This window comes from Achroia grisella, unplaced genomic scaffold, assembly GCF_030625045.1.
Source record: "Achroia grisella isolate CSIRO2021 unplaced genomic scaffold, CSIRO_AGI_Agris_v1 utg640, whole genome shotgun sequence".
Lineage (NCBI taxonomy): Eukaryota > Metazoa > Arthropoda > Insecta > Lepidoptera > Pyralidae > Achroia > Achroia grisella.
Window position 1 is genome coordinate 5,846,078 of NW_026712977.1, and position 16,177 is coordinate 5,862,254.

The 16,177-nt window shown below is 32.0% G+C and overlaps 1 protein-coding gene across 3 annotated transcripts; it reads right to left on the bottom strand.

The window, feature by feature from the left end:
• Positions 1 to 650: 650 nt before the first annotated feature.
• LOC131849324 (mediator of RNA polymerase II transcription subunit 23) lies at positions 651 to 15,236 on the bottom strand. Of its 3 annotated transcripts, XR_009357789.1 has the most exons (17): positions 15,007 to 15,236; positions 14,687 to 14,931; positions 13,944 to 14,076; positions 12,906 to 13,861; positions 12,202 to 12,602; positions 11,921 to 12,095; positions 11,276 to 11,445; positions 10,549 to 10,667; positions 9,939 to 10,126; positions 9,349 to 9,526; positions 7,161 to 7,306; positions 6,662 to 6,885; positions 5,682 to 5,921; positions 4,714 to 5,158; positions 4,392 to 4,598; positions 3,726 to 3,956; positions 651 to 3,453 (listed from the first exon to the last, which is right to left on the bottom strand). XR_009357789.1 is itself a non-coding variant. In XM_059199364.1 (16 exons), exons 1-16 carry the CDS (start codon positions 15,064 to 15,066, stop codon positions 3,818 to 3,820), a joined length of 4,008 nt encoding a protein of 1,335 aa, XP_059055347.1. In that variant the 5' UTR covers positions 15,067 to 15,236; the 3' UTR covers positions 651 to 3,817. The 3 variants fall into 3 exon arrangements, 2 of the variants coding, with proteins under 2 accessions (XP_059055347.1, XP_059055346.1); XM_059199364.1 differs by having other exon boundaries at positions 651 to 3,956; positions 15,025 to 15,236; XM_059199363.1 differs by having other exon boundaries at positions 651 to 3,956.
• Positions 15,237 to 16,177: the final 941 nt, after the last annotated feature.

Below are 16,177 nucleotides of genomic sequence, written 5' to 3' on the forward strand. Positions count from 1 at the left end.
ACACAACCAAAATCGATATATCTAAAATACTAAATGAGAATACAAATATATATACTTCTTTATTCATAATATTACACTACTTGCTAATCAATATTTAATTTGCCATGTCAAATTCATACAAAAAATACTTCAAATATGAATTAGGTACTGAATAATTTTATGTGGTACCTTTTTTATATTTATAAGTTAAAATATACAGCTATAGGTAGTATATCCATATTACCTACCTACCAAAACTAGCGACTTTCATATACATACACATAAATTAGATGTCTATTACAAAGTATACTCGCAATAAATAAACTTTATTATTATTTTCACTAATACATGTCACAATTAAAGTTAAAGTTCTACACTATATTTTGTTCTAGTCTTAGTTGTTACCTACTGTTACAACTTTATAACTTAGTACTAGTTTTATAGGTTGTAGAAGTTACCGAAACATTTTGATTTTTAATAGGTTGTTCATAGCCTATTTGATCAGAATCTATACTATATGTAACTATATATTATATAGTTACAATGTACGTTACACACAAATATTTGGTTAGGGTCCATTCACAAATTACGTTACACGACAGTCATATTTTTTTAACATTCCCCGTCCTTGTTACATCTCCTCACATATGTCGTATTATTTACTACATATATTTTAAAGTTTTTAGCTCATAGATCAAATTTCGATTTATAATTTTTAGATGTATTTTAAAACATTACATTACTAAATTCTTCGACATCAACATGTGGCATAATTTGTGGACGGCTTCTTACTGCTACAGTGTATTAGAAAGTTGGAAGTTATATAGTAGTTGCAATTAGTTGTTAATGTATTTAATATATCCGATTCCATCCAGTGAATATCGAATAAAATATTGGGCATTAATAAAAATATAAGCCCTCTCTCGACTATAAGGGAGTTAATCATATATATTTAAACCATAACATGAATAGAATAGAATCATAGTATTATTTTTGTAGAACAAAAGATCGTAGTACATTGTGTAGAGTAATTTCTAATACAAAACTTCATAATCTACTTATAATAAAACTATGATTATTAGAATTTGTCTATCTTTTAGTTAATCCATTTCGGAGATTAGCGCTCACAAACGCACAGGTAATCGGACAAAAATTAGAACAGCCATGATTTTGTGTTCTATTATTACATTAATAAAATACACCAATGATATTTTTTCTTATTTTTTGCATGCAGGACGACGTATTGGTCACACACACTTAATCATTTAATATAATCGAGAGGACGTAAATTTATTGCACTTATATTATTATAAATATAAGCGTTGTTATTGCTATTAAACAATGTGTTTCATCATACGTCTAAAAATATATTTCTGACATCAAATATATAAAAATTCTATTTATTAATGACATATCTTTATGGCAGCATAAGATATTCAGAAAATATTGGCTAAAATTAGGTTTAAAAGGCCCCAGCATTGATACAAGCGGAGAATTAAGTAGTATTAGCACAAAATTGTATTAATAGAAGAAAAGTAATACAATTAAGTTGCGAATGCTGATCACTAATCATGGGCATTTCGCGTTTTAATACAAAAAATACAAAATACTGATATTATTCCGGATAACTTAGGATAAGTTGTATTATTCGTTTTTTATTTTTTTCATCATTTATTTTATTATATCAGAGCAAAATTTCAATCGCCTAGTACGTAGTGACTGCATATGTCCTTTATCCAAAGTTATCCGGTATTTTTTATTGTTTATTTTAATTGTATAAAATATTCAATATCACAATTCTCTCTTAATATTAGTTGTACATTTATCTAGTTATCATAATATTTTGAGGATATTCCATAATTTTTCTCTTCTTTTTACAACATAATATAACATACTCGTAATATAACATATATCGTTTTACACATTTTAAACAAAGTAGAACCATTGTTCCTCTATAACCATTGTTGAGTATAATATGCAGGGACACAAGTCTAATGTCATCATATCATAGACGTCTATCCCAAGACTCCCAAAAATGGTTTGTTAAAGGCTTGTAAATTAAATAATAATTAGTTAATTTCAAACATTCCTTAGGAAAGATGATTATGAATGGGATTGGCAAAGAAAAATCGCGGTTAGAAAGTGTCTCGCGTCAAGGGTCGTACGAGGGTCAAGAAGTTCGCAGAGTGGGGTTTACAGTGAGTATAAATTATTTGCCTGGACTAGTCAAAACAGCCATTTTAAATTTATAAGTAAACGGTTTATGCTGATTGTTGCTCGGATGAAACATGATTTACTAGTACGATCACTTTAAGCAAAATAGTGATTGTTTTTTGAAGATAATCGGAGGTCGGGGCGGCTAGTCGAGTTGAACACGACTTAATGTCGACGACACACTTGAAAAATAATTATTGATATTATAAGCGAACTTTTTGAGTACTCAGCGAACACTTTGATCATATGCAGTTAGAACAGTGAGTTAATTTGTGTATAGAGAGTTTCATTAGTGACGATCAGTCCAGTCATATTAAAGTATACAAATAAATCTACCCGTGATCATGGCTTTGCAACACTATCGAAATATCGGATACTCAAAGATACACATATAACCTAGTAAAATAGCGTTACTCTTTATATTTGCATTCATAATGCCAGCGTCAAGTTTATAAAAATATACTTTATATTATTTAGTATTGTCCATATTAGTTACGTCAAATAAAATAATTTATTATAGACATTTGTTACGGCGCGTATGTTCATCATTATCCTTATTGCTGTATCAAGTGTATGTGACATTACTTGAAATGTCAACGTATAAGTGCGTGGACGGCGGAAAGAACTTGATAACTCGAATTATGTTTGTACTTTTTATTGTCGCAAACGTTTCTGTGCCTCAGAATGTATATATAACACATAAATTCCAACGTAATTATTCCAGAATGGTTTTATTTAATTAATAAGTAATTATAACTATTCCTTTGTGCCACTGTGATATATTTTTGTAACAACTTGAATGTTCTATATACAAGTGTCGAGTGTTTACATGTTTTTTATGTGGCTCGGTTTTGCAACCATTTCTTAGTATTAGTTATACACATCTCTAGTAGCTTTACTACTTCTTTATACTTTAATCCACAAAGACCTCCGTTATAAAAAATAGCTCTGAATTGTGAAATTCAATAAATGCTTCATTAGTATCAGTGTTCTTCAATACTTCGGAAATGATAATGCACATACGCATTTTTAAAACTTATTTTCTAAACACAATCAGACTTATAATCATCTAAAACATAAAAAAACAGTCACAGCTTGTATGTATGTGGATGAGCGACTTGAAAATGTTGTTTGTTTAACATTCATATGACATAACATAACATTCATTGTTGTTTGATTGTTTCAAGTTCAATTTGTAACTAAATTAACATTTATTTTACATTAGCTGTGCCCGCGACTACGTCCGCGTGGAATAGTGACCTTAAAGAGAAAAGTTTCATCATTCTAACTACAAAAACGTCAAATTTCCATATAAACTTTCATGCTCGATTTTATACTATCCCCTTAAAGGTAAAATTTTTACAAACTTTGTTGTATATATTGGTTAATTAATAGCCAAAAAATTAAGTTTCAAGCTAGAAGCTTTAAAATATATGTATCAAATTTTATTTATATCGGTTCAGTAGTTTTGGCGTGTAAGCTAGACAGACAGACTCACTTTCGCACTCATAATATTAGTAAGGATAACTAACCAATACTATCCTCAGAAAATTACTACAGCTGGCACCGTTCACTCGGAGCTAGAGCTCGAGCTAGAAGGTGTGTAGCTGTAGTAATCGTTGTGCTAGGCTGTGTTTATCTGCTCCACATTCAAGTGAGTGATAAACCGCAAACGCATTTGTAGAGCGGGACGCAGCTTCCTTATAACACTCTCCACTTCATTTTTCAATGTATCGCCAACAAACATATATTTTATGTGGTAACTGACCATCAAGAATCAGGATCATTATTGTTTATAAACGTAATAAAAACCTTATTAAAAGTTATTGCATTATCGGCATCTCGGAATACACTAGTAATATATTCTCTGATATTCTTCAGTTCTATCATTCTATGAAATAATAATATCCTAATTCACAATTCATACAGCGCCATCTAGTCCCAAGCTAAGGAAAGCTTGTGTTGTGGATACTAGACAACTGATATAAATACGTAGATACAGTTTTTTGTAAATACATACACAATATACAAATATAACACCCAGACCGATACAAACAATCATACTCATGAATACAAATGGTTGTACCGTGCGAGGAATCGAACCCGCGACCATCGGTAGTAAAGCTATACTGCTAGACCACCGAAGCCGTCAATAAACTGATGTCCTGTTATGAAATTGAAAAAATTGTAAAGGATACAGTAGATCACAAATTGGATCGATGTATTGGAGATGGGCCTGTGATTTATCTATATGTGCAAGCAACTCATACAGAGTAATCGTAATATCCATGACGGCTCGTGACAGATCTGAATTAAACCTTTGTAGGAAAGGACCTACTAAGTGGCACAAGAACAGTAACTGCACCTCAGTCCTTATCTCCGAAGCCAGCTTCTCCTTTACAAATCTGAAAAAATATTATTTAACACTATTATAAAACACTATACATACACAATTTCCACTATTTTTTATCTACCAAGTGAGAAGTTCCTATTAGTAGGAATATAAATATACCAACTTACATTGGAACTTGCATAATTTGACCCGCACCGGCATGATACCACACTGCGTGGGCCAACGCTAACGTTAAGCTATATTTATTCTCCAGCATGGCATCATTTGTTGTTGTTAAATTGAAAAGCTGGAACGGCGTATGCGGGTATGGCCACTCCGCCATTTCGTTACTTGATATTAATTCCAATATACGGTCATGTAACACAGTCCAGTATGGATCGGGAAGGGCAGCCATTATTAAGCCTATAGCATTGATCCATAGTTGAATTTTTGTTGCAGGAATAACTACAAATCCTTTTGTAACGACATCCAGGAGACTGTGCCCTACGAAGTTAGGTGCCAGAGGTAACGACATAAGTTCAACACATGTTACATAGAGTGAATGTGCAGAAGGATTTGGATATTCATTGAAGCGCCAGTCTGTATTCGGGAAGTGCGAGTTACCAGTCATAGCTGACGTACGATTAAGAAAATTACATAATTTTCGAAATATAGATATAATGTACCTAATTTTACTTTACTTTAAGGCCTTTAACAGACCATAGGCAAGATTCAGAAGGTACACTTAACATTTTTTGATATAAAAAATCCTTTGAACTGTATGACCAAGTTTGATTTATTCTTGATCCATCTTTACAAGTACAAAAATAAACTAAACTGACATTAACTGTTTAATAAATAGTGATAGCAAAATTCATAGAAATATGGGTATTTAACTAGGTTTACTTTAATATTCCTTTAATATGTTATAACTAAACCTTTCTTATTAGGCACTGTGGAGCATTGTCAATCATTAAGGCTTGAAAATTATAGCTTATTTGCATTAATATAGACTATAACATCTGTAATGATTGAATGAACCGACTCAAATGATGATACCTAATTATTATTTTATGTCAATATATAACACATTCAAGTGGTAGTCAATCGTGTAGGTACTAATGTTGTTTTCATTTTATATATTACAAAAGGATACTATCCACCATTCTGTTAACCAAACTCAAATAATAATTGAGATCTGGAGTCCAGCCTGTCGCTTCTGTATCTGACTTTCCAAGATAAGTCTGAAAAGGTTCAGTGGTGGCCCAGCCAGGTGGGCGCACATCTTTTAGTGAGCCCAATACTGCATTTACTAATTTCCTCTTCAACAGGGGTTTGTCACGAAGTTTTGACTCGTAGTAATGCAGTGTATTGTATAAAAACGTGACAGGACGATCTGTAAATATATTAAACGTTATACGAGTAATTATATAACTTAATGTATTATTTCGCAACTTCATAAATAGTTTTCGTATCATCAACATAAAATATTCACAGTATAATAAAATAACATAAAGGAGAATGATCACTTAGCATGAGAATATGAACCGCCTATAGGCAGCATTTCGGCTTTTGAAATTATCCTAAATTATATGGATGATTGCACTAGTTCGGATTTATTAGATTTATTTACTGAGTGTCAATGTGACTGGATTATAAATATATTTTCCCCCACAATACATTTTATGAGGGTAACGTTAATTATTTCTAACATTACTATAGGGATATCTGATTCAATACTCTGTTTATGTAACAAATTGTACTACAACAATAAATCATTGACCAGTATTGACATACAATTGTGTTGTGGACATTATTTTTATTATCAAAAAACACATATATTATACCGCAAATTATCATCAGTATTATTAAAAAATAACATCAGTTGAGTCTCACAAGATTTATATTTTTAATGGTAATTACTTAAATAACTTTATAATTATCCTAAAGATTTAATTGTTAAAACAGTATTTTTATTAAAAACAATTCTATGTATTTTTAAGCTTTATTATAAAAAGAAATATTAGCTTTCGGGACTAGTTCTCCATACTAATTTTAAATATTCCCAATTTGATTCATTGTCGACCACGTAAATTTCGTTAAAAGTAGTACAAAGTATTTAGTTCACGTCATTACCATGAAATTTGTATAAGTATCCAAGGTGCTCCAAGAGGCGTTCTAAGTTTTTGCTGACTGGTGGAATCTCTAGATACCTATGTACGACAATGTCCAACACAGGAATGAACCGAAGACAAACATTGCTCAAATACACTGGTATAGGGCCACCGTATGCGCCACTCGCTTCTTCGGGAGCAAACTTCTCTGGATATTTTCTATGAAATGCTAAGTGTTTGTCATACCTATAAAGATACAGAAGACTCTTAACGGTACTGAATATAAAAATATATGTAAAATAGTCACAATGTCTTGAAACCATTGTGTAGAAATAAATTCATTAGAATTTTATGTCTAACTACTACAGACTTTCAAGTTAGCAACTATAATTGAAATGATTTATATATTTTAATTTTGTATGTTGATATGTTAAATAGTAAGTACTCAGGTACCCGGAACTAACTTAATTTGTCTTTTATTTTTACTTGAGATATGGTTATAAATATTTAATGACACTTACCAATTATTCTGTTTCCAGTGCTCAGGAGAGTTTTCCTTTACGAAGTCCTGCACCCTATTTCTAAGTTCAGAACCTTTCAACAGCAATAGCTGAATAATATACAGGCATACTTGACTCTCGTTTCCATCAGGGTTAGGCCGGAGTACCTTGAAATTGAACATTCATAAAAATGGAATTCCATATTAAAGATAGCGAAACATTCATTTCTGGTTATAACGATACGACGTAACAAGCAAAGCTTAAGCTTTATTTTGCATAAAATAATAAAAAAATTGTTCAATCTAAATTTACAATAATTGTTTGTCAACAGAGAACAATTACAAAAAGAAAAAACAGTGTGTTGGAAAGTGAATAAAAATAGGCGATATTATCGCTATAAGCAATGTCTTACAAACAATCTGGTACGACGTATTTAAATACTGAGAAACGAATAGTAGTACAATCAAGACTCTATCGTTAATGAACATGTAAATGTAAGTATATATTTATGTCTGTACCGTACATGTTACAGGCCAAAATATATAAACTTACAAATGAATACACACATAATACACTACATATTGAAAAGCAATAAAGAAAACCAAAATATCGAAAAAAATATACAATAAGATTTTTTTAGATATAGCTAATGATGGTGAACATTGAACGGAGAGAAGAAGAGAATTCTATAGGCAAATGGCTTGGACAGAGCAACAATTAGGATATTTTGAAGAGAGAACAAGAATCGCCAAACAAAGTCTTCTAGTACTGCTACGCATGCATTAGCGTGAAACTGGAAGTTCTTTTTCAAATATCCGGGAGTTAATGAGTGGATAATAATAGTGTAAAGAAAGGATATTAACTATTCACATTCCTGCGAAAAAGAATGGGGAATATAATCTACAACTTCATTGAATTGTCCTTCAATCAAATATACATACCAGGAATCCGCATAATTTATTGCGAGTAACAGAAAATGTATAAACCTAGTTTTAATATTTTAAGCTCCCAAAAAATCCGAATTATATGTTATACTAGCTGTACCCGCGACTTCGCGAATTTAACAAAACAGTTAATTAGAGAATTTTTCTAAAATAAAAGTAGCCTAAGTTACTCCTTATTACATCGGCTACCTGCCCTTAAAAGTACCGTCAAAATCGGTCCAGCCATTTCAGAGATTAGCCGGAACAAACAGTCAGACAAAAATTGTAAATAAAATATTTTGGTGTATGTACCGTATTAATATGCATGAAGGTGAAAACGTTTATTTCAGTTAAGAATTGCAAAATGCTGGCAACATAGATAATACCAAATTTCGAGAATCCAAATTCTGAGATAAAAAACTAGATGATAGCAACCTACCTATAAATTTCATATTGCTTGGTCAATTAGATAAATAATATACATTGTTAATGGATTATAATCTTTACGTTTAAGCTTCAAAAGAACAGTACATAGGAATGGAAGGATTGAAATAATAACCCAGGATTATTACAGCGCTATCTAGCTCCAAACGAAACAAAGCTTGTACTAGATATTAAACAACTTAAATATATGTATAACATGCTTAGAAAACACTCAGCTCAATCACACAATTATACTCAATAATACAAATGTTTGTATCGTACGATAATCAAACCCGCGACCATCGGAAGTAAGGCGGTGTGCTAAACCGCTAGACCACCGAGGCCGTCTGAAATGGATCGATAATCTGAAAAACTCAAAGGATTTTATTTTCCGAGAGGAATCATATTCACATCTTTCCATATCGTAGGAAATACAGTAAATAATATAAAATTCTTAAGAGTAATAATGGGATAATATCAGGGAAATGATAATCACATCACAATCATCTTTTCTCGATGAGATTCCATTCAACGATTTTCATTGCATTTTTTTATATACATTCTTCAGTCTTGCCATATATATGTTTCACTTGATTAACAAGAAATAGACTGTGTTATTTCTTAGCAGCTCAATGATTAATTTGCACGATTTCATAGTAAAACCCATACTTATCCTGTGACATTTGATGGGCAACTAAATGAATTTAAATTTTCAATTCTCTATAAGCTCAAATAATTTAAATCAACAAGACAATATACATTTAAGCATATATGTATCTAAAATCAGTTTCCTATGTTCAATGTTCATGATGTGCTTCAAAGTGATGATAAAAAGCTCAGAACGACTGAAGTCGTAATCTTACCAAACATAAAACGAGTCTGTCAATGGTGACTATATTGTACTTCCATATGATATCATTGATTGCCTCTACGCATTTGGTGATGTGTCCACCCGCTGGGTTGGTCACTTCGAAAACAAGGTAATCGCAGAACTTCCGCAGATGTGCAGACAGAGCACGCGCACCTATGCGTTCCAGGATCCTTAAACATAAATGACGATAAATAAAAAATAATTATAAATGTACTGATAATAAATGTTTATGTCAGGGGACATTACCCATCTTTATAATAGAGAATTGCACTAATGATTTGCATTTTTAGTGGATTCCATTGTTAGGTTATTATAATTGCTAAAAAAATGTGTCTTCTCTATTACATTTATATCTTGCAAGTCATATTCCATTGTGGATACATTATACATTACCAGTATAGTCAGTACTATCCTATGCATCATAGCACTATATTATCTCCAATATATATTTAACACATTACTGTTTCACCCTATCGTCCAGAGCAAATCTTACATATTTTTGTTGAATGAAAGAATTTAACAATATGGATTCAATATATATTAGACATACATATATGAAAACGTGTAATGCAGTTAACTTACTTGAATGCAATAGGATTAATCCTATTAGTTTCGAAGATCATTTTCCAAAGCAGACAAAGAAACAGAGGCGTTCCTGGGACTGAAAAATGCGATATGATGTCATTGTCATTTGCCATTGACGTCCACTTCCGGTACTCCTCTTCTACGGACTTCTTCAAAACTTGTTTGTTTTCTTTAGTGGCCGGATTCTGTAACATAATAGATATTATTTAAATTTATTTATAAATCTTAGGAATATTAAATTGGAATTTAGTTGGAAGCCCTTATATATCTACTGCAATCAATTAATCAAAATCTTTGAACTGATTGGAGACACTTACATTTAATTTATATATTTGAAAGCAAATAAAGGCATTTTAGCACATAAAAGCATATAAAATCAGACAAACCTCTCGTGAAGTTTCGACTACTACCTAGTCGAAACTTCACACTTCTGCCTGACTCGTGAGTGTGTCAATATTTGTCATAAAATTATTTGTGTTAAAACACGTTTAACTATATTACTAATGATTACAGACATGGTAGAGGTCAGAAATTAAATATATTGGTATTGGTATATATAATGTCATACATATTATATCTGAGACATATTATATAGACTGAACCACACCTGTGAGAAAAACTCCACGAGCACCGGCGGGAAACACTGCAGAGTGTGCTGGGACCACATGTGCGGCGTATTCGTCATTATGGTTGTGAGAAGCTCTTTTACGGCTGCCCCATCGGTGCCTGTAAACTCATGTTAACCATTAACACAGCAGCCCGCCATTTATAATTGTGTTATCATAATTTATACTACCAATATAAAGGCTATACAATTAAAAAGGACTACGATGATTAAATACAATATCTATAATAAAAAAATATAATTTTGTCTCACCCTAGCTGTTACCCGAAACCTCGACTATATAATCAAGATAAAATACAACTTTTGTCCGTCCCCATGAAACAATCTATCTTTAAGTAAAATTAACATTTAGACCTTTTTGCCATTTAGTGGTGAAAAGATAACAAACAGACAGACTTACAGATTATCCCATAATATTGATATAGATTTACACAGTACATGTAATATTAGACGTGTTAAGTAAAGGAAGGGACACAAATATCATATAGTATATATATTTCTGCCGGTTAACCGTAAAACACTACAACAGCGATGGACTAGATCTAAATTAGGCAAGATTAGATCCATTGCCGCAAGTAGAGAAGAAGCAGACTGAATCTATGTTTAGTATTCATATGACATTGCTAAATTGACCCGAGTCCATAGTGGGTCAGTTCTCTGTCCATCGTTGATCCAATACAAATAATAAGTTTTATAAATAATTATTCACCTGCACCCGTCATGGCGATGCCGCGCGCAAGTGTCAGCACTAAAACTCGATTAAGCTCCTCACTCTCCGAAGAAACCAAGGATTTAGGCTCCGATACAACACGAGACATTTGCAACTGAACCCCTGAGCTCCCAAGACTCGTTATTAAACGAAGTGCTGTACTTTCGAAGCTAGAACAATAATTGAGATTGGTAGGAATACATAAGTTATACAGCAGTATTTCCTCTACGAATTGTAAGCGAAGCTTACATGGTGTGTATACCAAATGTGCAACAAAAACAATTTTCATATGATTATAATTTTTACTTGAATGTCACAAAAATAGGTATGTGGGAATAAACTTTATAGAAAACATGCAATAGAGCAAGATAATTTTTGTCAAGGATAAGGGACAAATAATTTTAATACTACTGTACAGGCTCTTCCATAGTAACAATAGTAACAATTTTACACATTGCTAAAAAAGGATTGTCTACTACATACATATGTCACATAATAGTACCAAACTTACAAGTTCTTTGAATTCCACTGTTGTATTTATAGCTAAGCGGTGATAAGACTTAACTTATTTACAATAATATTAGAACAGCTACTTCATATACTAACAATAAGGAATTATTCAGAAAATCTAGGAATGTAACTTACCACAGTTGCAACTGAGTCTGATTTGCTTGTGGGTAAGCTGCCAAGGAATGTATATTAGATAGGAGAGTCACTCTGTAGTGTGGTTGTATATGGTGTATACGATACGAAAACATGTCCAAAAGGTTATGCAGTATTCCCCATGCATGTGATTTGAATACCGTCGGTAAGAATTGATCTAAAAAAAGCAATATTAAATACCAATTCTACATCTGTAACATTATTACACAATTATAGCATATTACAAATAATTAGACTACTTAATAAAAGATATTTCTACTCACTTATAAATCCTTTAATGCCCAGTGATTCTATTTCAGTATACACTAGTAGTCGACTATAAGTTTCAACTAGTGCTGGGGCCATCATTGTACTTCCTGGCATATTGCTTTTGTTTTGAGCAAGTTTTGCAACATGTGCTACAATGGAATGTATAAGTGACATCTTGCAGTGTAATGTCAAACTGTCCAATATACACATTGATAGAGGCACTGTGGGCAGAGGAGCTGCTGGATTGCCATTTGGTAAAGCTTTTTGAGTACCAAACAGGGTTTCGATAATAATTCCCATTGGTCTGGCATAATACTCTTGATTTGTAGAGTATGCATTGCATAACAAAGCTATGCGGTAATCTGATCCCATTAATGTTGGAGTGTTATTTGAAGTCATAAGATGATGGAGAAACCTTTGGAACAATATAAAATGGCTTAAATACTTAAATAAAAATAGACAAATAAATAAAAATCATGAGGGCTGCTAATGATTAGGATGTTTAAAGTTAAACTATGGTTATTAATGATTCATTAACAACAAGTAAATTATATTTTTAAGTATATTTGATTAAATTTGTCAGTTCTCAGGATTACTCAATCACAACGTTTTCTAATTATACCTAAAGGTTCACTGGGAGGAAATTCCATACTGAATTAAGCTTGCCTTTTCTATAACATTTACAGTTCCTAAAAGATTTAAAATAATTATAACTTACTCATACTGCACTTTCAAGTTCTGCGGCATGGTCATGGTTTTGTTCTCTGTTTCAGCTTTCTTCAACAAATGCATCCAAATACACACAACAGCCATTTGGTGTGTACAATGTGCTTTGGCATAGTCTGGCACTGGTAATGGATCTTTTTCGGGATATAAAACTTCATGCAATTTTATAATTGGCAAAAAATTTGACAGTGGATTTCTTTGTATGCTTCCTGATATATACTGCAGCAGTACCCACATAAGATGATCTCGCCCTTTCTTCATGTCATGGCCAATTAGTTTATTATGGAGACCCATAACAATGTTTGGAAATGATGCAAAACCAATTAAAATTAAATAAATGACTTGTGATGATAAATGCAACCAACACCAATGTGTTGAGGACATCTCATCTTCATCATTTTCCTGTTCACTTCTCTCCATAGGAAGTATCATCAGTTCAACTAATTGATCTTCTAAGGCAATACAACGCTGCTTGTGCTGTTTTTGTAGACCTAGCATTGAGCACATCATATCCCGAGAGTAAGGCTGTTGTAGAACATGTCTTAGCAATGATATTTGAGGCTTCAAGAGGTCATCGTCATATGGTAAATTTCCTTTTAGGGAAAATTTTAAAGTTGTGGGATCTAGTCGCCAAGGGTTGACAAGATGATCAGCATATCCCGAAAATTCAACAACTGGTAGCATGTGGGAATGTCCAATGATAGAAACCATTTGTGCACAAGGTTTAAAACTCTCAACAAAACCAGTCAATAATTTAGCTAACTGCCAATGAGGCCAGTGATTATTATCTGGGTAATCTTTTTGAATTTCAGTTACAATAAAGTATGCAGGTAATAATGAGGCATTGCGGTCAAATATATATTCAATTACATTATCTAAGGCCTTCAGCTGTGGCATTGTACTTGAGTTAAGTCTTACTGGTAATGTATGAGCTTTTTCTCTGCAACCCTAAAAACAAAATCTTGAATTAGAGACAAAAATTAAACAAATATATAAAAGACAAATATTATTATATGTATCATATACTAACTTTCATTATTTCTCTTACTCCTTTGTAATCAACACCTCCAATAATTCTCCTGATCAAATTAAAGCATTCTATCCAAAAATCTGCATACTGATAAACAAGTTTTTCACTTGTTAAAATACAATCACAAAGCATCCTGTAAACACATAAACGGAAGTATATCATTAAGGTGAGAAGGCATCACATTTTATTTTTTTCTGCCTCTTAGTTGAACTATTTTTAATTTAACTTTGCACAAATAATTAAAAAAAGGTTAAATGGTCAGTTCTTAACCAGTTACTCGATATGACTTATATAACATCATGTAGCTTTGAAAAATAAAACATTATATGTAAATTTATATTTAAAGGGGATGTCTATAGACATCCTCTTAGTGTTTATGTCTGTGACTAGAACTCTTATTACAAGGTATGTATAACCTATCATCATTGACTCTAAACAGATGTTATGTCTAAATTGTTTATAGATGCCTTTCATTATTATTCTAAAATTGGATAGGCGGTTTTTTAATATACAGAATCACTTTCTAGGCCTTGTGTTGAGCCCAAGCTCAAATTTTTTTTACAATTTGTCGAAATGTATAGTATCCAAAACTATCTAAAGTTCTTAGCAGTAATAGTTTCAACAGCATAACACTGTAACAGGCATATGAGAGGATAACTGAGTGGCAATGTTGCATGAAAGTTTGCAAATTGTATGTCCAGATGTATGATGTAAATATATGGTAAATAATAGACTGTACTAACCTTGCCTGTAAGACATTGGTGTTAACTAAATTTTCTAAGACAGTCAATAGTTGCTTCATTTTATATCTATTGGTTAAAACTGCAGTAAGAGTTAAGTACTGCCGTATAGCAGACTCCTGCAAATCTGCACTCAATGTAGTCATCACTGCACATAGCTTTTTTTGATATATGGATAACCTTTCATTTTCTTGTTCTGGTTTGTGAACCAGGAAGCAACTGAAGGCCTCCTCTACTGCTTCCACTCTCTACAAATATTTAAGAGTCAATATTTTACGGATACTAATGAAATATAATACACATATTAGAATAATTGTAAGTACCTGTTGTTGTAGACTCACCAAAATTTCATTAACTATATTTGAAACTTGTGCGTCAGCCATTTTCACGCAAGGTCTAGGCACAGATCCGAGGATCTATGTCTACGAATTAATGTATTGAGTTTCTATTCAGTAAGCAAATAAAGTAACTGTGTGAAAATCATGATGTATAAATTGTGTCATCAGAGGTTAGGAAACGCATTTTTTGTTAAGATCAGCAACAATTAATTAGTATAAATAAAATGCATGACAACAAAAACAATATGACGTATTAAATAAATAATTCGGTCATAGGCTTGTCAAAAAATATCGACATATCGATATTTTCTTTTTGAACGATACATTATACAGTCATTATTTTGATATTTTGTTATATGTTTAATAAATTTCGTTAATGAAAACGTTTTTCATTACCGAAATTAACAAACACCTTCTAAAATTAAAAACTGTATACGGTACAAATAGCCTTTCTTATTTTTTTTTTCTTTGTTATTCTATGACGTAATGCGATAATATAAATCTAGCACGAATTAAAAACATAAGTAGTCCAAAAATTTAATATTAAAATTATACAGCGATCACATATATAGATACAATAGTAGTTTTCCAAAGAGTCTAACTCAAAGAGTAAAGTAAGTATACCAACCATAATCACAGAATATCTACTTAAATAAATTGCATATATTGCTGTAATCACAGAGTACATTTATTTACAGTAGGTATGTATAAACTATTTAATATTATTCTTCCAACAATACATTAAGTAATTCTCTAGATATTTTTTTTTCATACATCGATATTAATATTCTTTATAATTGATATTTTAGGACCTTTCGTCATCTCTATTCGTCTAAATCAAAAGAAAAAACATAACAACTCTTCGACAAATTGAACATGTTCTCCGTATGATTGATTTGATGATTATCGAGTGCCGATAAATATCATATATAACAATATCATCATTTACTTCTACTTTATCCCATTCATTTGAAGCCGGTGTAACGGTTTCTCTTTTATTTATCTCATGCCATATTATTCATCGGACTTCCTCTGCTTTTATAACCCATCCCATCTGGGGGGAGGGGATGGTTAGTAATGTGGATTGATAACCCCATTGCTAGCAATGTACCATGTCAGGTCGACCTCCACGCGGTTCCCCCTGGAAACCATCGTG